Genomic DNA, 27,123 nt, shown 5'->3' with positions numbered 1-27,123 from the left:
TTGAGAACCACTGTAATTAATATCAATTTAGTTCAAGTTTGATCTTCTTTCAAAACTCCACAAATCTATTTCTTTAACAAATCACATGTTGCCTTTACATCAGGTGATATAGATCGGTTTGGTCCTTAGGGTCTTCAGAGTGAATGCTCTCAGGTGAAAATATGTTATTTAATGTATTTTCTTTCATCGTGTATACTTCATAAACACAGAAATAATTCATAGAAAGGCTCTACAAGAGCTGTAGTAGCTTCTGTTATTTATTCTGATTGAAGTCAAGTTTTATTTTGTTGAATTTCACTTCAAGGCAGAGTTTTCATTCAATTAAGCAATCTTTATTTTTAGCACCAATTCATAAGAAAAAAATAGCTCTTTACATTGTTTTCCAGACAAGCTGAGCTGTTTACACTCCAGATCAGGATGTGAGAACAGGTGATAACACCTGAGCCAGCACCAGTCTCCTGAGATGGCAAAAGTACTCTCATTCTGTATTCAAGTCAAAGTGCAGTTAAGGGTAAGTCATCACTGTGCCCTGTATGACCTGGTCAGGTGGCCTTCTTTGACCACTCGTAGGTTAAATCATTGGTATTTCCTTATTTATGTGACTATTCTTAATCCGCTTCCATCATACTTGGGTGATTTTATTCCGGTAAAAAGTGCTGGAAGCTACAGTCTTCACTCTTTGACTCAGTCACAGGACTTTTTTTTTGTGTTCCCCAAAGTCCGTCTTGAAATGGGTACAAGGAGCACAATGGGTACGCTGCTCTAGCAGCCTGGAATATACTAAAGGAGACTTTGTGTCTGAGGGAGATGGTCTCTGACTCTTTCAAAAGCAGACTGAAGCTGCTGGAGGAGGATGCATCAGGTTGTAGATGTTTTTGACTAATGACTTTGTGCTCTGTGACTTAGGTTGATCTGTGTTTGTAACTATCATGTGTCATGTCTGTAACTCGGTTAATTGTGCTGCTGCTGCCTGTCTTGGCCGGGGCACTCAAGTAAAAAGCTCAACAGTAAAATGCAAAAATTAATTTCTACAATCAAAGATGCACTATTCCTGATTTGACAATCCTGCAAATTGAAAATAGTTCATTTCTAACGGCTTTGGTACTCTCCATACTACACTTAACATATATTTTATTCAGGAACACTCTTGTTATCCATTTAACCATTTTACTGAGTGGAGATGGCTCTGCTCAAAAGATGCTTCCTGGGGTAGTCGAGCTGCATGCCTTGACTTTCCGGGGAGTGCATTGCTAGAAACCCCCTTATGGGTACATCTATGATAATGCTAAGCAATGAATCCATAGTTGCAAGAATCTGAATATGAGGGTGCAACCTGCTTTATGCTATATATATATATATATATATATAGAGAGAGAGAGAGAGAGAGAGAGAGAGAGAGAGAGAGAGAGAGAGAGAGAGAGAGAGAGAGAGAGAGAGAGAGAGAGAGAGAGAGAGAGAGAGAGACAGAGAGAGAGAGAAAGAGAGAGAGAGAGCGAGAGAGAGAGAGAGAGAGAGAGAGAGTAAGTAAAAATACTAAGTACAGATAACTGAAAATTCTAGTTAAGTACAGTAAAAAAGTATTTGTACTTCCCACTTCTGCCAGTCTCTAAAAAAGACTGTTAATGAAAACAGTTCTAAAAGTTAAAAACCCTCAGTGTGGACGTTTTGAATTGAGATTCTCAACTCATTTCACGAGAAATGTTCCATTTAGTTTTAACCGCTGTGAATACTGATGGTTTGTGTAATTGATAGTTGTCAGAAAATGACACTCGGTCATCAGCCGTGACCAAAATAAATTAGAACATTTCTTCCACCCATTCCCTTATCATCCTCCCCGGTAGCTCTTGCAGCTTAAGGCCTTCTCAGAGCTCCCCACAGACCTGCCATCAACATTGTCAGGAGGGGGAAAAAGACACCTCAGCTCCAGCCATGATTTACACCTTTTCTGCACGTCGCGTCCTTCACAGAGGTGTGACGCCCAAACTAGGAGATCAAAGTCATTTCAAAGATTGTTAGAGGGAGAAACATGGAGGTGGCGGGGCTGAAAAAGTGAACTTAAAAGAGCCCTTATAAATCAGAGCTATAGTTCCCCCCTAATGTGATTAGAAGACATTCCAGAGGCAGCAATAGGAGCAGCATCGGCCCCCCATTCCAACCTCCCCTTTGGCTCTTTAGTGAGCACTAACCTGCTCTATCTCTCTCTCTCTCTCTTTCACCTACTATCTGAAATTATAATTCAGTGCCGTCTATGCAGTGTAACTGTGGTTCAATCTACTGAGCAGACTGGGGGAGAGGGGAAATCGCCCCGGCCTCCCTGGTTAATATTTTATAAAGGCTTAATTAAATACGGGCTTCTATCACCCTCGCGGGGGTTTTCATTAAGTATTTGTCGTAAAACTGTGGAATAATGCAAGCCTGCGCCTTCATATTGCTTCACTCATCCATTTTTCCCCTCCCATTTTTATCTACCTGTTTCTGCCATTTCCCACCATCCTGAATCATCCTGAAGACAAATACATGACGAGTCAGGGAAAATAGAGCACCAGATTCTTCTGCTGTATCAATATTTCAGTTATAATAAAAGAAGTTTCATTGGTCAAAAGTGAGAGTTATCCAATAAAAAATGTGCATAGCCATGCATCAGTGGGTTTGTTTCCCCCAGACAATCTCGCTCTGCATTTCCAAATTAGATTATGCAGACAAAAATGTGCGTGAAATGTTGTCATCATGTGTTAATTCAATTGCACAAATGCTGGCACCATGCATGCAAGTGCCTACCTACTGTAAATGTGCGCAGCCAGCAGCACACACCTTCCCACTGTGCGTGCTTGTCCACGCATACACAAGCACGTCCGCACAAAGTGTGCTCATCATTCTGCTGGGATGATGCGATTTCTCCCCCCTCAGGCTGGATATACCCATCCGTCTGTCAGTCTATCCTCGCTGGAGTGATTCAAGTTGGCAGCTTGGAAAACACACACACTACGCTTAGCTAAGTCGTTCTGTGCAAACTAAAGGTCAGAGCCAGGACGTCACTCGCTTAGCAAAAAATAACCAGGAGTGGCAAACGTGCCCTCTGCATATTTACATGAGAGGAAGATGAGGAAAAAATCCAACTCTTTAAAACCGCTGAGAAGGAATTATAGCTGCCTCACTGGTTCAAACGTTGGAGCATCTTTCTGAGCTCCTTCTCTTTTAGATTACGCCGCTGTTTTTATCTGCTGGATACTGTAATCAGTGCCTCCAGGATTTCACAGGAATTTTCTGTGATTGCAGCCTAAAATGCCTGATTTCACGGCCGCTTTTGAAAAAAAGTTGCGATGCAAGCTGCAGTGTTTTAAGGCTTTTTTCCCCCTCTGTCTTACACTCGAGCCATCCACTGTGAGGGACTGGGACAAACGTGCCAATAAATCCATCTACTGGCTGAGCCAGATGCTTGTCTTTTGACATCCTTTTCTTGCCAATGTTTGGACACCAAATACAATGTGTGAATTACGAATAAAACTAAAGAAAAAAAAACTAAAACCTTGTACAAAGAAGAAACTACATGCTTTATATTACATTGATATCATTCTACACAATGTTTTGTGTGCTGTGCCAGGACAAAATATTGGATATTTTTGTTTAGCATGTGCACAGTAGTCAGCATTCAACAAAATCAACTATAACCGTACATTCAGCATCAACATACTACATTGTTTTGTTTTATTACCTGACAACTAGAGCTAGAGAACAACTAGAGAATTCAATTTTAGTTGCGATTAATGTCGGAATTTCAGTGGATATTTGCGTAATCCCAACCTTTTTATTGCATCTTAAAAATCCATTATTTGACAGGGCTTAGCAAAGTGTGCTGAAAGTGAAAATAACTATATGATTGATCATGGTTATAATAAATCATTGCACTAACTGTGGACTTTAATTGATTGCAATAAATGTGATTAATCTTGACAGCCCTACTGACAACGTTCCTTCAGTTTTGTGCCTGATTTGCAAAATGCAACGAGAGTTTTTACCATTGAGGTCTGTAAGCTGATGGAAGAGGAGAAGGAGAGGCACAGCAAAATACTTAGTCTGATTTTTCAGACACAGTGATGAAAGATAGTAAAGTTTTGCAGCTATCTTCCTTCAGCAGCCTAAATAAAGCACTTCTGATTTTTATCTGCATAAGGTAGGGATGTAACGGTATTTGTGTTCATCTCCAGCTGCTACATTTTTGATGTCACTGTTCAGTGAAAATCATCACAATCATTAAGTCCTAATGGAGAAGAAAGGCTATGACAGATTCCCCACATGGTAGCAGCGCCCCATTCCAGGTAGCAGTACTTGTATTTGTGTTGATTGCTTTTAAGAAACAAAACAAGAAGAGGCAAGCTGGGCAAAACACATGAAAAAGAAAAGTGACCCTCAAGGGTTGTCTCTTCTAGAGAACTTTAAAGTTTATCAGTCTTCCCCATGGTTGTGGTTGTGTGCACTGAACCAAAGTGAGAGAAAAAAGGCTCGGCAAAACCTTCGCAGGTGTTTTGGGTTGACTGACACTGAAGATCAGGCCACCATATCCATATCTACAAAGTAGCCTCTTTGAAACATGGTACAGTAACCTAAGATCAGGATTCAAATCAGGATTTGTCATTAATTTCTATGTTGCTTTTTATTTTGCATTGATTTGTTTTGCTCTATTTTGTTTACTGTTATTATACTAACACCATCACAGGTAGCTTCAAACAACACATGGTGGTCCAAACTGTAATTTGCACAACAGCCTGTTGAAAATAATAAGCAAGAGAAACCTAGAAATATTGCTCTGGGACTTCATTTTGAATTGCTCCCATTGAACTAAACCCATTTTCCAAAACTAAAGTACAAACTGAACCTTTACACCCCTGGTATTGGGTATAAAAACTGTGTTTAGGGGCTCATTTTTGTAAAAAAAACATATGCATTAAATTAGTTAAATGTAAAAGAAAAAGAAAAAAAAAAATGTTGGTTTTTGAGGTTTATACTGAAATCACAGTAATGTTCCAAAAAAATCCTTTAGGTGCAAGTCTGCATGTGACTATTCTTGAATGTGCATGGCTCAACTTCAGCCACCCTCATGTGCTGTGGTGGTCACCAGTCTCTGGCACCTTTATGTTGGGGGTCCTGAGCTGAAAAGTTTTAGAAGACACTTGAATTTGGATCTTTGGTGAGGCGGGTTCTTTCAAACCTTCTGAACCCCTGTGACAACTCACTTAGATCTTTTGTGCACTAATATTATACGCCTTAGTTTTTGCATTCTGACCAGTTCGGGTGTACCGCCCTCTCCCCCAATGACAGCTGGGATAGGCTCCACCCCCCCACGACCCCAGATGAGATAAACGGTTTCGAAAATGGATAGATGGATGGATGGATCGAATTTTTGCATTCTGCTGCCAACAGTGCCCTTTTCATGTGGTTGAGCTCTTGTAAACATTTGGTTTACTTACAGAGTTGATAACTGGATTTTATGACTGCTTAGTTATTTCGGGTAACCTGGCACGCCATCACACATCCATCTGGAAAACCACTCACAGACAGTGTTTAGGAAAGGGCAGAGCCTTTGGAAAAAAAAAAAAAAAAAACTTGGAGGGTGACTGGATGAACGTTCTGTCCGTCACATCTTTACGGGCCAATCAGAGCAACTAAACACTTGATAGCCCCAAGCCGAGGTGTGCCACTAATGAGGACTAAACTCCATTTAGAACTGCATAACGTGAACCATGGCGACTGTAGACATTTCAGTACACGACTTTTGTCATTTTTGAAAAGAAAACAACTAAATGCTGTTCTTTGTTCTTCTCTTAATGAAGAAATGTCATCAAGTTCTGATAAAACTAAAAACTTGTTGCTGCTTGCTTACGTCACTGTCGCGCCCAAAAGTACTGCCCCTCGATGCTGATTGGACCTGTCACTTTTTAACCAGGCCCAGACTGTTCAGATGGGAGCTTTGCAAGATGGATTTGCCAGTGAGAAACACTGAAACAGGTGAATCCATCTGCTTTGCAAGGTTAGATATTAGGTTAGTGAAGCCAGACAACCAGGAAACTCTGGTTATGCAGAACTCACTTCATAGAATTCACGTCGGTCATGTTTAGGCATGGCATGAAGAATTCTACCAAATGGTCGTCTTAAGTGAGAAATGGGTTAGAAACTTCCAAATACAGACCCCTCCAAAAAAACACCCTAAATGTAAAATCTCTGCACAGTGTAAGCCCTGCTCTGATAGCTCACTCCCTCTGCAGCTCAGAGATGTTGTAATAAAAAGTCACTTTTCTTCCTTGAAAGAGAACAGCAGCCTCAGTCAGCCTGAGTTCAGTCGCTAACAACAGATTCCAGAAGTGATTTGATTATGGTGCTTTTTCCCCCACAGTGAAAATAGGCTACTACTGGAATCATTGGTGGGGGAATTCAAGCTGACTTTGGTGCTTATCCCCCTGCAGGATGGGAGTTTATACTGAGAACATACTCTCAGGAAGGAGTATTTCTGTTTCATACATGCAGATATTATGTATTAAAATTAAAACATAGAAGTGCATGTTTCTACGAATAAATTCCTGTGGAATTAGTCCTTTGAGATTGAATTCTCTGTGTGAAATTAAATACATTAAGAACAATCACTAACACATTATGAGAAGGGCTGTTTGGGGGTCTCCTTGCCCTAATTGGTGGGTGTGCAATCAGTGAAGCTTTCCTGTGAAGCTTTAGGGGATTTGAAGGGGTAGTGAGATGGGAGAGAAGTGAGAAAGAAACACTGCCTGGGGATAAAGGGGACTGTTAATTGCTGCTGTTTTAAAACAATAGGAAGTCAGTGATTGCTGCCTGGCTCATTGATTTGACAAACTTATCAATATAGAGGCAAAGTCTGTGACACAAAGCTCATTCAGACAATTAGGGTACTTTACAACATTTAGTGTCTCACTGCCATGGTTTACTAAAATTTTCTTTCTCCTCTCCACAGTCCTAACTACATGACATGTGATTACACACAATATTTTTTGAAAGAGAGTAACACAAAGGGACATGGGGACTGCTAATTTGGCAATTTGGCAAACCTTTAATTGGCCAATTTAGTCAAATAAAAACGAAAACTCACTCCTTAAGCATCTATCTCCAGATTTAGCCTGCAGCATCAGCCACTGAATCCATGGCAGTAGTACTCTGTGCCCAATCTCCTAAAGCAATACAGGAAATGTACTTCAAATACACAAAGAATCTACAACTTTACTGTATGATTAAGGAAAGGAATCAGAATGGCAAATGCATTGCAGTCTTTTTCTACTATGTTGCACTATTAGAGAGGGTTTGGGGTTCAAATCCCAGTCCCCTGCACAAATGATCAGTAAGCCACTGAGCAATCCCAGAATGCTTATGAGTAGCCTAGGGTCCAAACTAGGGAACCACTTTTAACAGCTTTTCTCCCTTAAAGATTGTTTGTAATCGTATGATCCCAAATGTCCTATGGGGGTCAGGAAGTGGGGGGCAGCCATTAGGAATGAATGAAAACAGAGAAAAGTTAGTACTTTACAGCTCTAAATAGACCGCTACACTGTAATTATCATCAGGAACTTTCATACATTGGATATGATCCCTGTGCTTTACAAAAAAGTGATGTTTACCACAGTTAAACAGATTTATCTGGCATGTAGGTGATTAGTGTCACAAATTACTAAGTCCCAAACTTGCTTTCAATTGAAACAGTGATATCAACTTAATGAACATTGTGGGGTAAGCGACGCAGTAATGATGTGCCATTCACAGATATACCTGTTCTACAATACAGTTCTGTAGTGTGAGCCACCGTAGCTAGCTCCCATCTGAGTGCCAGTTTCCTTTCCTCATCCTTTGTTGTTCAGGGTGTGTCACTACCCCCTGAAGGCGGTGCAAACTGATAGCATTGGTGTATTTTTAATGTTTCTAGCCCTATGAATTAAAGGGCTTTTACACTTTTTAAACAATCTTGAGTTCCTGGACCTGGATTATTTTACCCTGTGTTTTTTTGTTAAAAGTTTGAAATCACTTTCAAAAATCCAGTACCTTTGAAAGTGCCACAATCCATGTCTGGGTATGTAAATCCAATAATTACACAAATTAGATTAAATCGAAATGTGGCCTGCTGCACTTTTCAAATAGTAGGAGTTGCAATATTTCTTTAACTTCAAATGTGTCAAAATACCAGTTTAATAAATCATTTTTTTGCAGCAGAGATTTTATGCACATTATGCAAACATTCAAGTGTCAATTTGTTTTATAATGGTTTACAAAAATCCTCCTTTCTTTGTTTTATGTATATTTTTCTTGATCAAAATGAGTGACATAAAATGATAATGCCCTTAAACAAAGTAAATGACATCACATCTGCAATATGAGCAAAAATAGTAAGCTCATTCTATCTACAACTGATGAAGCCTAGCATTACTTCATGAAAGTCATACCCCAGCTGCCATCAGCTGGTAGCCAGCCTCATCTCCCCCACCCAAGCAGCCTCCTTTATAGCTTAAAACTTGTTACATCCCCTTATTCAGATTGTTGCTGCTATGGATTCATTGCTTTGGAAATTATTTCATTGTTTTCAATACAAATGGTCTTATTTATGCAATATTTGGGGGAAAAAATCGCAATCACATTATTTATGCAAATCATTAGGGCAGTCAAGATTAATTGAGTCAATCAAGTTAATTGCAATTTATAAAGGTTGACCATCAGTGCACTATTTTTTTTTTAAATTACGATTATTCACATGCTTATTGTCCCTTTTAATACACTTTTGTTAAGGAATGTCAGCATCTTCCTGCAGCCACACTGATATGAAATAAGTCCACCACTGCTCCTTAATGTCTCATTTTACAGTAAAAAAATTAACAGACAAATCAGTGGAAGTCAGTCATCTTTTAGTGTTCTCTTATTTCATTTTCAATCCATAACAAGTTCCTTTTTCAAGTTCATGTTAAAATCTTCAATCCACCAATAAAAGCAGGTCTGTAGTTAAAAAGGAAGTCATTCACCCAAGTCTAATACAGTAGAAAAATAACAAAACAAAGTGGTATTTATCTTGCATATTCTCTCTTGTGCACATTCGATGGAAATATCCAGACAAAAAAGGTTGACGATTAAAGCCTTCTGTATAAGTGTGGGAAACAAATTGATTCACGTGACTTGCAATGGATCATTTCTGAGGTTCAACATTTCCCTTTATTAAGGTTTTTCTTATGCTCAAGAGCATCCAGTGAGTATCACTGCTCTACCCTTCAGCCCTTTATGGGTGGCTTTGCCTACACATTGGAAATATTTCAGCTGGAACAACACCTTAAACATTAGAAGAGCCCTTATAAGATAGAGCTAACATTCAAACTAGGCTATGCAGGAGCAAATGCATGGCTGGTGCAACCCATAGCTGGACAAGAGAGCAAGCTTTCTTACAAAAAAAGTCATTCATCTGTCATTTGAATAATTCCTGATTAATCTTTTCCATGGAAAATGTGAGACAAGACTGGTTTGGCAGCGTGCTGATAATCCAATTTTCTGACACCTACCCCTAATTAACATATAGATTAAATCAAAAATATTAATAAAGGAATTGTTAATCATTAAGCTGATGGTCTCATTTGCTTTTTTAGCTCATAAAAAGAATCAGTATTAATTTTCATCTTCTTTACGACTTGCTTAAAACGCCACGGAGGAGCTTTAAAACCATTCTCATTTACCCATATGTTCATTTCAGGAAGTTAGTGGCTTCCACTTGCATTCCAACTTTACTTGGCTGCAGAAGCATCTAGAATATATTTCTCACTACAAAGAGATGACTTCAAGGCCAGTCTTTTAATATGCATTAGGAGTATGAATAAAGGACTGACATGGTGTACAAAAGCATGGCTGAAAAAAGCAAAATCTATCTTCTTAACTCATTAAAACATGCTTTTTTCCTGTAGCTTAGCAATAATTATGATTCACTTGTAGTTAGCAGTGCCTCATGTATTACAGTGGAGGGCTGTGAAGTGACTCAGGGGACGGTGAGGTTGTTGATGCCCTGTCAGGTTCACCTTTAGGTCATAGCAAAGTGTCGAGCTGTCACCGTTAGCTAACCTGCTAGAGGGGATGACATATGACTCACATGCAGGGGATGGAAAGTTTCCTTCTTATTAAGGAGTCAGCTCTTTTGTGCATTAAAAGTATCTACAAACTTAATAAATGTACTTGAGAGGAGTTAATTTGACATCTTGAAAACTTAAATATCTGCAGGAGAAGTAAATAAGAACCAGCCTCTCATGATAGATTAAAAAAACAGAAATAAAAGGGTAGGGAGACATTTAGGGAGTGAGATTTTACACTTCCAGTGAAGATATCAGAACGTGGGCCGCAGTGAGTCTTCGGTTTATTGAGGCTTTCAAAGCAGGGAGCAAATTGGCTGTCTTATATTTAAGTCTGTGTAATCAGGAGTAGGCCCCGCCACATTTCACCGCAGCTTGTCAAGCTCTCTGATCTTAACAGCTTCAAAGTGTTAACAAGGTGACGGTATCAGAGACTGCCTAGGTGGAGACAGCTGTAGGGGGAAGGAAGGGTACAGACCACGGGTGAGAAAGACTTAAGAGGAGAGGAGAGGGGAGGGTAAATGGAAGCAGAGTGGAAGGAGAAAAGAAGCGAAGAAAGTGAAAGGGAGAAAAGAAGAGAATTGCTAATGAGGTGAGTGATGTTACTGTGATTTGAGATGGACCTATAGGAACTTAGAAGAAGAGAGAGGAGCGGATGGGAAAAAATAGCAACATAACATGACATTATGAAAAAACACCAGGGTAAATAAAAGGCTTTTCTTGTCCTCTAAAAAGAGAAGCATGCTTCCCTTAAATGCCATGTCCTGTTTGTCTTTTTTCCTCCAATCCTTCAACCTTAATCGGTTTTGTTCCTCTTTGACGACAGCCGTGTGGTGTTGTTACAGTCAGACCTAGATTTGACTAATTATAGCCTGGATCATAACGACGGAGAGAATTGCTCAAACAAGCGTGGTGCGAGCATTTTTCTGTTGTCTGATTGGCTGTGACCATGGACAAATGCTTGTCTGTTTCTGTCATTCATAAACGCACACTTAGCATTTAAATGATGACACACAGATGCTCTCTATTTGAAACAGGAAGTTTATAATGAATCAGAAAATAACCAAACAAGTATCATTCCATTTTAACTCACTGTTAGAGCCTTCTGACTCAGAGGAACCCTCAAAGTTAAAATATAAAGTCAATGTGGAAGGGTAAAAACCTGCAGTTCCTCAAGTGTCCACTTGAGGCTGGCTCTAAAACCCTACAGTCCCAGTTACACCCATATTGAAACAGCAATTTTTACTGCAGAAAAAAAAAAACATTTGTACAGCTTTGTGCAAAAAACGGATGTTGCCTCTAATAGTTCATGTCTCCATTGGCACACATGATCGTGTTTTTTATGCAAAAATAACTGCAAATGAGGAAGATTTAAAGAGGGAGGAAGGGAGCAAGAGGGAAACTGCACATCAGTTAATGTTGCCCCCAACTTGCTTGTTAGATTACAAACACACAGCCTATCTGATATATAACTGCTTTTTCTTTTACTAAAGTTTAGAAGCTTCAGAACTGTGAGGGAGACAAATTAGCTGGTTTCCTTGCAGTGGAATAAAACATACTGGCCTGTAATCTCAAAAAGCACATTGAAAGTGGTTTTTTTTTTTGTACATTACACTTCAGTTCTGGGCTACATCGGAGGTCACAAGGGGCATAATCGGTGCTGTATGTACAACTTCAGTACACAGTGCTTGGAAATCTTTGTATATTATAACAAAAGCAGCCATTTACTGGTTCACCAACCTTTTGGAGGGCACCTGAACTTATGGACTTAAGCAGGAGAGGGATTAAGTCAGAGTTTTCAGAGATGAGCGTGTAGCATTTATTGGCATGTTTACAGCACATCTTTAACAATCATATCTACTGTAACCTCTACTATTAAAGTAAATACATTAGACCAGCCAATCCCTCCCCCCTGCCAGCTAAGAGTGAGTGTAAAACCGCCTGAATTGATTGTTTAAGTCTTTGCAAAACCACACTTTTAGGTCTCTCTGTACTGTGTTGTCAACAGAGGTGGAAAAAGTACAAGAGAATAGTACTCAAGCAAAAGCACAGTTACTCTGGTTAAAACTTACTCATGTAGAAGTAAAAGGAGGGGTTTTAAAAAAGTACCCCAAAAACTACTCAATTACAGAAATTTAAGTAAATGTAATTAGTTACTTTCCACCCCTGCTTGGTACTGATCAATTTTATTGAGACAGAGGTGGCATCTACAGTCATCATTTAGTTGAACTGCAAGTCTGTAAACAATGGGGGCCAGTGATGAGATTAGCAATGCAGCGGTAGCAGCAGTTTCTTGGAGGAAAAGATGTTTTTGCTCTTCTCTTGATCGGCTTCAGAAAGAGATTGCAATAGTTATGGGTGGGGTTTAGTTGCACGGTAACCAAGTAAACAATTGCTGCCGGTGGACCAATTAACTCAGTTGTCGCAACAGTGGCAGGTTCAACATAACTGGACATTTCTGTTCATGTATGTAACTATAGATAAAAGATCAATGAAACAGTTGATAGTTGCTCTAAAGCATCAACATGCCTGCAGTTGTTCAGTCACTGCCATCCCAAAACAGTCTACTGAAGGAATAAAGATCTTGTGCGATTCAACCTGGTAAACTTTCAACATAGAGCATGTTGCTATTCTGAATGGGTGAAAATGAGAATGTGATGTTATAAACTATATCCTTTATGTGAGAAACCTGCCAGGAGCACCAAGGCAGGAGAACTCACAGAGACATACAGTAACGTGCAAAAGTTTTAGGCGTAGAGTGGTGAGGATTCATCACAGGACCCTAGTGGAGGTGGGGGGATAGGGAAGAGTCAAGCCCATCAAATGTTGACGCACGTGTATCCTTTGGCAGCCAACGGCATCTCTTTTGTTCAGGCCTTATCACCTCTAATAATAAACAGGAGCATGCCAGATATATGTACAGTCATGCACATAAGTTTTAGGCATGTGGGGCGCTAAGGATTCATCGTGTGCCACAATTTGGAGCAGGAGAGGGGGGAGAAAGCACGTGTGACACATGGGTCTCACCTGGCAAGCAAAGGTCAAGCTCAATGGCATCTTTTTTATCTGGGCCTTTTCAGCCCTGTTAATACAACCAGAGGTCACCAGCGTTTTTCAGGCCCTAGCATAACCAGGGGCTTGTGGCAACCCTACCCTACCCTAGGCCATGCTTCCCCATCATCCTTACCTTACGCCGCACTAAAGGTGTGGACTTTATCTTTTTTGACATATTATTTTCCCATGCCCCTGGTAATATGCAACAACATGCAGAGCAATACTGGGGTTGTCTCAATCCTTTTTTCCTTGAAAATTTGTTTCATCAACTGGCTCCAGTAAGAGTTAACAACTGTAGCTTCTACTGAGGTCAGCTCACTCCACAGCTGCACATGCCCACTTTGTCTTTGCCCCTGTAAGTGGCCCATAATGAATGTGGCAATGTTTGTGCAGTCACCGTCTGAGATTTATTCTGGCTTGTCTGCTTATACTTTCAGTTTCCAAAACACTCACAGATGGACAGTCTACATGGAATGTCAGGTTAGCACTTGCACTTTTTTTTTTGGCTTCATAATTCAGTCCCAGAAAGCACTGAGACTACATCTGTGTTTTAGACTTTCTATGCCTCTACCCACCTGTTTTACAGAGAAACACAAAACAGCAAATAAAAAATTATGTTCAGTATGCTTATTTTGCGAGAGAAAACACAACACCATAAATCAAGGCGATTTTCCTCATAAGGATGTAGACGCTTTGGTGAACAAAAATGATGACACCATCTGTTTGGTTTGGCTTAAAGTTGAATGCAGAGAGTTTAAAAAAGGGACAAAGAAGCTCGCAGGACACGGACTGTACTGGCTTTTTCTTCCCTGTTCATGCTGAGGCAGACGAAGGAAATCAATGCCAGATACATCAATAAAGATCATAGCGCTGGAAGGATACATGACACACTTTGAAACTGGACATGAAACCCTTGAACCACATTTTGTGCCACAGGAATCTAAAAACATGCTATTCACAAGTATCTCCTCTTACACACAAGCATGCACACACATAATATGGATTTATTTCTGACAGCTTTTGAGACAGAAACATGACTGAGGAGAGGAAGAATGTCTCATTTCAGCCTTTTAACAACAGCCGTTCAGGATTATCTGGGCTGAAAAGCAACTGTGTCCCACAAAAGTACACTTAGGATGTGTTCCAAATTTTCTTCCTTTTATTGCTGCACATTTTGGAAAAGCAGCTGCCAAGAAAAATGAGTGTTGTGTCATTTAAGTCCACCAGGGTTTATAATCTAAAAGTACTGACCAAAGCTGCCACTTTAAATGCCATGCGAGTGACCGCTTTATGGGTGAATCTGATTTCATTAGCAGAGTAGCAGCAGTGACAGTGGGAGACGGAGCAAGCTTGGCAAGTTTGCTGAGTTGGAGTAAAGTAATATGAAGAAAAAAAAAAAAAAAAAAGCTTGTTGTAATTATCCAGTACAGAGGCGCACACTGCTTGGCTCTAATCCTCCGCTGCTCAAATTAAAGTGTTGATACCAAAAATCCAGCGGAGTCCATCTGTGTGAGAGTGAGAGTTCCACTCTGGAAAGTCACGTCCACATTCACGCATGCACATCATTAAAAGCACTGATAGTGCTGGCCAGTACCCTAGTCACATGAAGTCCAATAACTTTGGATAATTTTATTAATAAAATCATCCGTCTTTGCCTCCTGCTGAGCTGTTCCCTCGCTCCCTTCTGCCTCTTTCATATCAGTCTACTGCCTTCCTTTGCACCCCGTCCTGTAATGATTCACAAGCCACTGTATGAAGTCTCTTCTTCTACTGTCTCCCTTTGCAGCCGTCCATCTTTCTTCACTCCCTTCTTATGTATCGCTCAATTTCTCCCTGTCCCCCAGCAGACAGACATTACTGCCCGTTGGCCCTGTTTGTCAGTCTTTCCAGCAGGGATGCAGCAAAATCACAATGGCAGACAAATTATAGTCAAAGGATAATTATTCTGCAGCTCCCTGGCCCAGCTACAGAGAACATCTCCATTCATTTGTATGAATAGATAGATCAATATATGCAGATGCAACATAAGCTGGTCAATTTCCATGTCTTAATGATTAGAAACAAGGGGGATCTCGTGATTGATGTGTGTGATTCATCGCCCGATCTCATGCTGTCTGCATTAATATTCTGTCTTTTCATATCACGTCCCGTGTAAAGCAATTGAATTGTACACGCTGTCCGCTCTCATCAGCTCGCCGAGGTTCATTTGAGTAACGGCTGATGAATGGGATGTGAGTGAAAAGAGGGGCGAAAAAAGACGAAGGGAGACATATTCCCAAATGGACTCATAGCACCAAGATGATAGCAAACACATTTGATTTGACACATGCTTGTTAGATTAGAAAAATAACATTCGATAATCGCATCGCAGGGTGTCAAAGACGTCGTCCTCTACAAGGAAAAAAGGGCATCTCTGAGGGATTAGTACCGAATTATAAGTACAGCATGAGGAACTGCGAGGCTACAGCAACTAAAAGAAACTTTGTTTCAAGAAAAAGTGTCATTAATATCTCAAGTTACTTTACTAGGAAGATTTTAAAAAATACTACATGACAAAAATAAAGTTTTAAAAGGAGTGTTCAAAAACTCCTGCCTCCACAGAAGCTCCACCTATTAAATACACTATATCAGGGCACATCAGGTACATTTGCACAAGGGCAGATTCAGTCTTGAGAGAGACTCTGGTTGACAGACTTTCAAATAAACAAATGTTTAATAAATATTTTGGTCTGATTGATATATTTGGATTACTATTTGTATTTTCTTTCAAAACACAGGACATTTTTAGGCATTACCAGTGAGATATATCCCTGTTATCTTTAATGCAGCAGGCCACAAGGAAACAGGCCTGCCCACAACATTGGCAGACCCCTGACAATCCCAGAGAATGGTCCCTCCTTAACTGGGAATTAGCACCAATATTTACTCATTTTTGACACTTTTTAACCCCTTTTCACTACTTCATTTGACCATTTCTGTAACATTTTTTGCCACTCTAATCCCGTTTTTGATCAATTTGCAACATATAAACTAATTTTTGACACATTTTGCCCATTTTTGCCACTTTTTAACCAATTTCTTTAATTTTCCTCCCAATTATTGCCCCTGTGTGCCACTCTTTTGTTATACTTTTGCCACTTCTAACTCATTTTACACACCTTTTGCCCCTTTTTTTGCCTTTTTAACCCAGTTTTTTTTGGCCATTGTTTAAACCCTTATAAACCACTTCCTGCTTGTTTTATCCCCTTTGTGTCACTGTGTTATCCATTTTTACCATTTGTCATCTATTTTTGCCCTTTTTTTAACCCCTTTTCATTACCTTTTTTGCAACATTTTTATCCACTTTAACCCCTTTTTCCTCTTTTGCCAATTTTTGCCACATTTTAACTTCTTTTCACCACTTTTCCTACCAATTTGTGTCCCTTTGTGCCACTAATCACCCATTTTTGCAAATCTCTAACCCCTTTTCAACACTTTATCTGGCCATTTTTGCAACACTTCTGCCAGTCTAAATGCCTTTTATTTTCAAATTATTGGCTAATAATGGCTGACGAGTGAATTTCTGTAAAAACAGAACAAATGAACAAACTATTTCAATATTAATTGTTTTGGGGTGGATTTAACAGCTGCAGACATTTGAAGCATAAACATACTCTTAAAACCTCTTCTTTTCCTCCTTTTCTGAGTTTAATGATCTTCTTGGGGCCAGACAGTGCACATGATCAGTGCACTCTATGGACAGCTGGCTGACTATTACACCAACAGGACCTGATGATATTGCATTCAAACACAAGTACATTAATATGGAGTTGCCCCCCTTTTGCAGCTTTAACAGCCTCCATTCTGGTTGGAAGGATTTTCACAAGATTTTGGAGTGATTCTGTGGGAATTCTGTCGAGCATTTATGAGGTCATGCACTGATGGTGGATGAAAAGGCCTGGCTCGCAATCTCTATTCCAGTCTATCCCAGAGGTTCTCAAAAGGGTTGAGGTCAGGGCTCTGTGTGGGCCGGTCAAGATTTTCCACACTGAACTTATCAAACTATGTCTTTATAGTCCTTGATTTGTGCACTGGGGCACAGTCATGTTGGGATAGAAAAGGGCCTTGCCCAAATTGCTGCCAAAAAGTTGACCAAAATGTCTTGTTATGCTGAAGCATTAAGACTGGTCTTTACTGGAGATAAGGGTCCTAGCCCAGACCCTGAAAAACAGCCCCATCCCATATTCTCTCCTCCACCAAACTTGGCTGTTGGCACAGTGCAGGGGCAAAGGTAAGTTCTTCAGGCATCCACCAAACCCAGAGCGTAGATTTGATGCCCCCTACCTTTTTTTTTTTTTTCTTTTGCATTTTTGTCACAATTAACCCATCAAATATTTTTTAATAATAGACAAAGATAACCCAAGTTAATCCAAAATGCTGATTTACCACATTTTTTTGAAAGCTGAGTTCAATTTCACTGGCCACACCTAGGCCTGATTACTGCCAGACCTGTTGAATCAAGAAATCCCTTAAATAGAGCCTGTCTGACAAAGTGATAGGCTTAAAGATCTCAAAGGGCAACACAACATGCCACCATCTACAGAAATGAGAAACAAAGTCATTACCATCTGTCAGTATGGAAAGGGTTACAAAGCCATTTCTAAGGCTTTGGGACTCCAGCGAACCCTGGTGAGAGCCATTATCCACAAATAGTGAAAAATTGGAACAGTGGTGAACCTTCCCAGGAGTGAACAGCCTACCAAAATTACTCCGAGACTGCACTGACAACTCATCCAGGAGGTCACAAAAGAACCCAGAAAAACATCTAAAGACTTGCAGGCCTATCTTGACTCAGTTAGGTCAAAAGCTCATCTCACATTTGCCAGAAAACATTTGATGATCCCAAAGACTTTTGGAGAAATATTCTGTGGACTGACAAGACAAAGTTGAACTTTTTGGAAAGTGTGCATTCTGTTGCATCCAGCATAAACCTAACACAGCATTTTATAAAAAGAACATCACACCAGCAGTCAAACATGGTGGTGGTAGTGTGATGGTCTGGGGCTGCCTTGCTTGTTCAAAACCTGGACGACTAGATGTAAGTGATGGAGCCAGTGGGACACTGATAAGAGTAATAAAAAAATCACTGCCTAGTGTGAGCTAATCAGGAAAGAAGTGATTCAATTTGTTTTTCTGGACTAGGCTGTAAAAAAGAAAAAAGTATTTTTGTGTGTATGTGGCTTCCATGGCTTTTGCAACCAGCCTCAAGTGGACACTCAAGGAACTGCAGGTTCATTCCTGGCATTCTTTTTCAACACTGGAGGTTACCGCTTGTGCAGAATCTGTAAATAGAGTTTGAGCTCTCTGCAAAAGCAATATGTAACACAAATAGTTAACTATACTTTTGCATTACACACCAATGAACGGACTGTTGAACAGCCAATTTTGCATCATCTAGAAGTCATATCTCGGTGTAGCTTCATTACCAGTGGATCAGTGTTTAACATTTGGAAAGCTTTTCATGTGAAGTGTCAGCAGGAAGCACCAGTTTGCATAATAAGAAGTCCGTGCACTTTTACAACTTTCAGACTCTACAGCACACCAAAGTAGAGCGGATGAGAGTAATGCTTGTTAGATAACAATGAGAACAGAAGCACTCCTAATCGTAGGAGTGAAACTAAACTCAGAACTCCTACGTTTTAAAGGTGCTTCAGAACTACAGGAAGCTGAAGGTCCACACTACTCTCAAACAGGCTGCTACTTCAGTGGCATGAGTTCACAGCTTTGACGTGCCAGGACTTTTCCACAAGTGTTGTCTGTCAGTGAAGACACTTTTCATGGGAAAACTCCACTGTTTCATTATCTAACACAACAGCTTGGCCATAAATTCTGCCTTTATTAATAGAAGAATCAAATTTGAAACACTGATACTGAGGACTGGGGGAAGTCCAGACAGAAATCTGCAGGGCCAAATTTTGCTTCCAGATATACAGCATTCAACAGAGTGAATCATTTGGAGCTCTGTCCAATTATTCCTTACCAGAAGCGACGTTTGAGTCATTTTTCCTGTCAAAATCATAATCATTTCCTCTGTCATGTAAACTGGATTATTAGAGCGCTTTCTATGGGAAGCTGTCAGTTTATGCATTCATATTAATGAAAAGTCTAGACTAGAATAGTGCCATTCTATTGCACCTCTTTGTAGAATGAACTATGACTAACTCAGTAAGTACTTGAACCACTTAAGTGGATGATAAGCAGGAGACAGTAATAATGAAATCCCATGTCATTGTAGTGGGGAGAACTTTCCTGCACTCAAACTGGAGGGATTGTACTATGTACTAAAATAACCTCTGCGTGTCACTTTACAGGAAGCATGCTGACAGGAGTCTGTATCTTCAAATAGTACATGGAAAATATGGGCAAATGCACTGCAAAACCTCCATTCTGAACAAGTGAATGTGTGTAAAGTCAAATATAGCTTATTAAGGTATATCAGGCAAATCGTAAAACCTGGCTTGTGCATTACAAATAGAAAATCTAAAAATACCTCAAGCAAATCAAACCTGAGTGCCTTAAAATGAAGTGTACTATCTCAGTAGGTTAGTACCCTTCATTTCAGGGCACATACTGTAAGTAGAGTTTGGTTGCTGCTTTAGCAGACATTCTCTTTAATAAAAGCATTTCGTAAGCTTGCAAAGCCATTGGTTTTGCCATAATCCATTTCTGACTTCATGAGGGTCCATCTTGCAAAGCTTCAAGCTAAAACATTTATTCCTGGTCAGAGAATGGCTGCACACATCAGTGCCACTTGAGGAAAGTAAGGAGGTACCTACAGGCAGGGTTTAGTGCAAGCTGCATGGTTGTAGCTACAGCGGCAGTTTAATCAGAACTGAGCAACATTTCTTTATTAACACAAGAGCAAAGAACCAAATCCAAAGCTTTTCATGGAGTAAACAATGTTTTGTTCTCTTTTCCTGCAAAGCTTCAGCATCCAATTGAATTACCAACTGATAACAAATAACGACAGAGACTGCCTATTGAGCTCACCTGGTTAAGTTTGCTGTGTCCCATATCCTTTGTATGGTTGCTCTTATTGGCTCATAATGTATATGACAGAGTTTGTCCAACTGTTTCCCAGATGAATGTACTGTGCATAAGTTTTAGGCATATCTGGGCCAAAAATGGAGGCTGAATTAAGGCATAGATGTAGCGGGACACAAAGAAAATAACATCTACATCTTCAGGGTGGAGTCAAGGGTGGATGTGGCGAGTAAACATGACATAAGACAGTGGTTCCTAATTGTTTTCCCTACACCCCATCTACCTATATTTAAGAAAAGCTGAGCCCCTCCAGTACACATTTGGAAAAAGTACACATCAGTGTTAATTGTTGTCATTGACCAATAATCAGCATTAGGCTTACATACACTTGTTATTGACATAAGAATTATCCATCATTATGTCAATGAATGGGGCAACTGTAGAAAAAATAAGGAAACCCAAAATTCTCAAGTTTAAAAAAGTTAATTAATGAGAAAAAAACAGTAATGTTTGACTGTAAAAGTCATAAATGTACGTGGACCAAAACCAAGAATATTACTTAGAATAAAGTCCAGAATCAGACCACTTTTTCAGTTTGGTTTCTTGTAAATTTCTCACTTTACACTGTTGTAAATTTAAAATTTTTAAAAACCTTAAAGTTTTGAGTCTTTCATGTCATAATTTAAGACTTTTTAAACTTTTGGGTTTCAAGTTTTTTCTTTTTTTTTTTTTTATTTAAACTCTGAAATTTGGAGTTTGTTTTCTGTAACTAATTTATATGACAATAATCTCAACAATTTAGATTTTTTTCACCATAATTTTGACTTTTTTGCTAAAAAATTTAAAGATTATTTTCCAATTTTATCTCTTAAGTTGGCCCTAACACACCAGTGTATATTGTATTACTAATTATGATTTATACACACACACAAACACACACACACACATATATATATATATATACACAGTGCTTAACTAATTTATTAGACCACCCTAACCCTAACCAAAGTAAGGTTTATGCCACAGCTGCCCAAAATTAGCATCATTGGTAATTACCAAAACCATTTTTTATGTTTCTGCAATGGTTAATACACCAATATGTAGAAGTTCTTTAACCCAAATGATATTTTTAATGCTAAAGTTTGTTATTATTATTGTCCATGAATTTTCAAATTTACTGATTTACAAAAAAAAAAATGAAAAAAGTAAAGCACATTAATGTTTCTTGATTAATATGTCAAATTATAGTTACTTACTTGCATTCCTGAACAGAAAAATGAGTTTTAGTGGTTGAATGTTATGCTTGATTAATTTCTGACTTCTCAGAGCCGGCTCAAATTTGGGTATAAACAGGTGAATTCAGTTTGAAATTCCTCATTCCTGTTCAAAATGGTAAAACGTGGAGAGCTCAGTGAAAATGAAAGAGTCTGCCTTAAAGCACCTCATGATGCTGGATGGTCTCTGAGACAAATATGACAGGTGGTCTAATAAATGCCTGGATCCCAGGATGGGAACCACTGTCCTAAGGTCTGGGCCAGTAGTCGGGAGCCCCTGGTTGTGCTGTGGATGTCCTAGGGGACAAAAGAGACGCCATCAAGCTTGACCTTAGCTTGTAAAGCAACGCACGTGTGTCGACATGTGTTGAGCTGGACTCTTGTTGCCCTCTCCCCCCTCTCCTACCCTAAGCTGTGGCACATGATAACCCTTAGCACCCCACATGCCTAAAACTTATGCACATACTGTACATTTATATGCAATGTGGAACAATCCTTGGCATGTTTGGACAAGATGCTGCTGCTCCACCAGACTCAAAAACTGGGCTAGTCCACCTCAAATGTATTCATGTACATGCCCAGGAGACTGATCAGAACACATGCGTTAAGTCATGATTATTTTGGAGAAACAGAGGGTTAAATCTCCATAGCTGGAATAGAATGATCCTTGTTTCATAAGCAGGTGTTTGACACTGAGAGTTGTGGTCAAATGAGGATCTTTTGATAAAATCCCTGAATGCTCAGCAATTTAAGGTCACCCCTACCATAGACATACACTTCCTCTGAAATCATATTTAATAGGAGTACCAAACCCTGCTCCTTGTACTTTGACAATGCATATGGAGTTAGTAGAGGTCTAACAGTAAGTTTGCTTTGATGGGATACTGATCGCCTGTGCTACTGATTAATGCTTTGGTAGTATTTTTCAACGAGGTAACACATTTCAATAGAACAGCAATGCGATGCTACAAACGTCATTGCTCCCTCCACCTCAACCCCAGGTATATTTCCTCACATTACCAAATACTGTCAGATTAGCTCACCCTTTGTGCATGTGTGAATGAGTCTTGACTCTGCTAAATAAAAACACGTCTGCATCTACTGACACGTCTCTCACTAATGGTGCATTCATTCTGATGACAGACGCTCTTATTTTACTACAGGTTGTGAACATGTTGTATGAGAATCCTTTTAAATCTGACAAGTAAAAACAGTGTAAGTCTTGTGTTTGTCATGACAGAATCTTAACTATCACCTGAGGCAGCTTTCTTTTTGAAGCTTGCTCTTTTCAAAAGCAGCAGCTCAAGCAGAAAACATTTAAATGATAATGCTAGGTGTCTTACCTTCCCCACATAAAGTGGCTCCGTTCCCGTGTACTCCTCCACCACAAAGAACTGGTTCCACACCCATCCTCTTTTTACCCGCTCGAGCGATGAGGGTCCTTGTTCTTCTCTACTCCCCCCTGAGACCGAACCACTAGTCCTTGAGACCTCGCACCAGCCAAAATTACAACAGCTGAGAAGACCCAGAGCCGCCAAAAATCTACAAGCTCCCGCTGTCCAAAAGGTCGCCATCTTCACTTAAAAAAATGTAAAAGAAAAAAAGAAAAGAAATCCAACCTGGGTCTACATGTAAGATAAAAGTTTCATGAAGACAGGAAGATTCCTTCTGTTGTAGCTCTCTGACAAATAAAACTCCACCAGGGCAAACTTAAAAGGTCCTTGTGTGAGAACTTGAAAGTTAATCCATGGGTTCAGGAATAATCTGAAGTTATCTGCTGAATACAGAGCAGGTCATGGAGCATATTGGATTCCTACCACCTGCCGAGTACCTGTTGGTGTTGTAACATCGTTGGTCATGCTGATTCTTCCGAGCAGCTGACTCACTTTGAGGAGTTTCTGATATTTTTCAAAGTATGACCTCAAGAAACAAACAAAGTCAAAAATAACTCCAGCTGAACTTTTAAGCAAGAAAAACAAGATTTAAGAGGATTTGCTCACTGATAAAAAGAGGGGGAAAAGGGGTGTAACGGCATTGAGGAGTATCCCATGATATGGTTTCCATCCATTCTTGTCCACTTCTGTTTTTTGTATGTGATAATAAAGCTGTCCAAAAATACTTGATCAAACTTTGTGGCAAAGAAAGGTCTTCTGTAATCCTTGAAATTTCATGACTAGTTTTGCCTCCCGAAGCAGAATCCTTGAACCGAGAAAAGGTCGGCTAATTTTACTGTTCGTGATTTTCTTTGATCTCTGATGGCTTTTCCCTTCAGAACAACCCAGTGGTCTGGAAAGTTCATTCTTCAAAAGGTCCTAAGATACTTCTTTCGCCATCATTACAACTCCATCAGAGATTCAAAGGAAGGAAAAGGACAAACCTGCAAGACAGAGAGAAAATTTGATGTCATTATAAGTAAAATTTGTCTCAATGTTGAACATTTTCCTCTTTTCTGAGAAGAAATCAGCAACTAACTGAGTTGAACAGATGCTACATTTTTTGTGATTTATTTGTGTTGGATAATTTCTTTCTTGTAACAATGCTTCTTGGCAAGAAATCTCACGCCTTTGGAAAGCCTTTTAAATGGTGCCACATTTGTAAGGAATGTGCATTTGTGGGATGAGGAGCAGAGCTGAGTATGTGGGTTGCACCCGCAAAAAATTAGCCAAATCTTCTCTGTCAATGCCAAACAGCTTATTTTGCAGTTGCTATTGACTCTTGTTCGAGCTTCTGGTACCCCCAGGTTCTGACAACCTAACAGATGGATCATGGGGTCAAAGAGTGGAGAAGACACGGAGAATGCTATGCTGATTGCTGCTGATAGAGTAACATCCTTTGGTGGAGGCAGTGTGATGGTTTTGGGTGGCATCTCCCAATCTAAATAAATGGAGCTTGCCATCATGGGAGCGGAAATCCTATATCTCCAGAGTCTGGGACTGACCTCTGTACACCAGGATGACAATGCAGGCCCCCACAAGGCGGGGATTATCAGAGACTACCTCCAGAATTTGGGAGTGGTGAAGTTGGAATGGCCTGTCAGCAGTCCTGACCTCAACCCCATGAATACTTGTGGGATCAGATGTGACGATTGCTGCTTGAAGAATGGGGTGCCATTCCACAGCAGTGTGTGACCAGCATAAGAAGGAAGTGCCAGGCTGTTGCGACTGTGTCCTCCACCCACTTCTTATGCTCCTGTTTGTTAAATGAATAAATTGTTAAATTGCCAATATGCCTTATTTCTTCATACTTCAACCTTCCATTCCACCAAACAACACTTAACAAGAGACAATGGCAAAGCAAGCTGAAACTATTTTAAAGTTTGTCATGAGCACGACACACATACTTAGCTCTGCTGCTCATCCCACAAAGGCATACTCCTTACAAATGTGGCACTATTTAAAAGGGAAATAAACAGGCTTTACAACTGTATAAGATTTACTGGCATGAAGCATTTTTACAACAAAGAAAATACTACCCAACACAAACAGCCTGACTTTTTATGCTAACTCTGGGTAAAGCACAAACACAGATCAATATGTTTCAATTCATGAACCACAAAGAAAAAAAAATCCTCTAACATTCCTGTTCATCAAGCTTCCTTTTACCCTTGTGTGTTATGTCACAACATCTTTAATGTGTTGGTTTTCTAAGGATTATCTGGAGAAAACTGTTTTCCAGCAGCGATTCTTGTATTCAGCAAGAATCCTAACAAAGTGCTGTGTGCTGGAGAGCGATGGCAGAGCACTAAAAGAGGACAGTGAACCAGGTGTGTGGAAAATAGGAAGGAGAGAGAGAGAGAGGGGAAAGAAAGCGGGAAAGAGAGGTCATTGTTCATCACACAGCAGACCCGAAGCATCTGTCTGCCTTTCGCCTGGCTGATGGAGCGGCCCTAACATCAGCCAGCTGATTAATTGCATGAGGGAGCACTAATTGGATAAAAGTATTAATCAATTAATTGTATCCAATGAGGCAACAACCCTCTAATACTTCAGACAAACACTGGAAAGCAGCAGGAGGAGGGGCGGATACGGTGCACGGCCTGTTGTGAAACATGCACAGAGGTTAGAGAGAAAGACAGACCTGGTGGAGCCGAGAGACGTGCTGGAGAAGGGAGGATTAAATGAAAAAGAGCGAGACAAAGAGAAATGAAAGACAAACCAAAAAAAAAAAAAAATGAAATAGTAAGTGGAAGGCTCACAGAGAGAGCTGGACGGAGTATGTTGTGTTTTGTGTGGCTGTGGGTGTGATTAATGACTTCTTTGACACATTCAGAACAAAAGGCGGCCGACAAAAAAGGAGAAACAATAACATTTAGTATGTCTCTGGCACTGCGACCTCGAGAAAGGAAGATTGCAGCAGCAGTGGAAGAAAAGCTCCTCAGGCCTGCAGGTGGTTTAACCTATTGTGTTTCTGCCGGCTGGGAGAGGACTTCTAATCTCGCTCTCCTCCTGCCCGGCAGCGTGCTCGGAGCTTCCGGAAATAATTCCTTCTCAGACTGTTGGTTGAGGCAATGTCCGTGGTATTGGAAAGCTGCTGCTCTGGGGGTGTCCAATCTCCAGAGAGGAACAGTTCCAGAGCAGCTTAGAAGTCTTCGACCAGTCAGTACATTCTGTCACTGGTAATGGTGGAGCTATATGGGGGTTTGACCATTTAATACTTCAGTGATGTCACAGGAATGACATGTTGTACCTCACGAAAATCAGTGGTACTGCTACGGACTAATGTAATGTGACACTTGTAATGTGGCAGTGACAGCTCTTAAATATTCTTCATAGGTTGTTTGAAGTCACATGAGCTTAATGGCACTCAATTGTCAGATGGGGGGAAAGGACAGTAGTTAGGGATGAATGTGAATGTAGACCACCTGTAACTGCAGTTATCATCTGAAAATAACTCCATAAAATGAGTATGATCTGTACACTTTACAAAAACAGACATTTTTCCCACAGGCTGACCAATTTGCCTGGCATTGAGACGATCAATAACACAAATGACTCAGTCCTGCAGACCTCCTACAACTCATAGACAAAGGTAGAAAATAGTCTTGAGGAGTCTTGTACTGAGCTAAGAAGCTAACTGTGCCCTTTTAAAAGCTTTTCAACCTCGTTTGTCTCAGACATGCTTTTATTGGAAACAGTGATGTACTTTTAAGGACAAAAACCTTGTGGTGTAGGCCACTGAGTCTGGATGTGTCATTCACAAATAAACCTGTTTTTTGAAACAGCTCTGTTATGGAACCACGGGAGCTGCTCCAGCTTTCTCTCTTCTACTCTGTCATGATTTAATACGCATTAAAAAGCCAAACCAATACCAAATGAAGAACCACTGAGGAGCCAGAAGACTGACAGTTTCATGAAGTGGCTCTTTTATGCGAACCACAGACGCTGGCTCCTGTTTGAGAGCCGACTTCTTTCCTCCCTTTTGTCATTATTTAACATACACTGTAAGCTTAACTGGTAACAAATGAAGAGCAAAAGCCAGAGGACCGACTATTTTGAAACAGCTCTTTAAGTGAACCACAGGAGCTGGCTCCTATTTGAGAGCCAGTTTCCTTCTTTGTTCATTTGTCATTATTTAACATACATTGTAAAGCTTAACCGGTACTAAATGACAAGCAATTTAGGAGCCAAAAACTGTTTTTTGAAACAGCTCTTTAAGTGAACCACAGAAGC

General features: G+C 40.1%; 1 protein-coding gene across 1 annotated transcript in view; it reads right to left on the bottom strand.

Moving 5' to 3' along the window:
• The window catches only part of LOC121507014 (cadherin-22-like), a 184,413-nt gene extending 161,385 nt beyond the window's left edge, over nt 1-23,028 (bottom strand). The window contains exon 1 of the mRNA XM_041783121.1: nt 22,798-23,028. Coding sequence (XP_041639055.1) covers nt 22,798-23,028 — 231 coding nt within the window. The remainder of the gene's footprint in view (nt 1-22,797) is intronic.
• Nucleotides 23,029-27,123: the final 4,095 nt, after the last annotated feature.

The sequence above is a fragment of the Cheilinus undulatus genome, linkage group 3 (assembly GCF_018320785.1).
Source record: "Cheilinus undulatus linkage group 3, ASM1832078v1, whole genome shotgun sequence".
Taxonomy (NCBI): Eukaryota; Metazoa; Chordata; class Actinopteri; order Labriformes; family Labridae; genus Cheilinus; species Cheilinus undulatus.
This window is presented reverse-complemented; position numbering and strand designations above follow the sequence as displayed.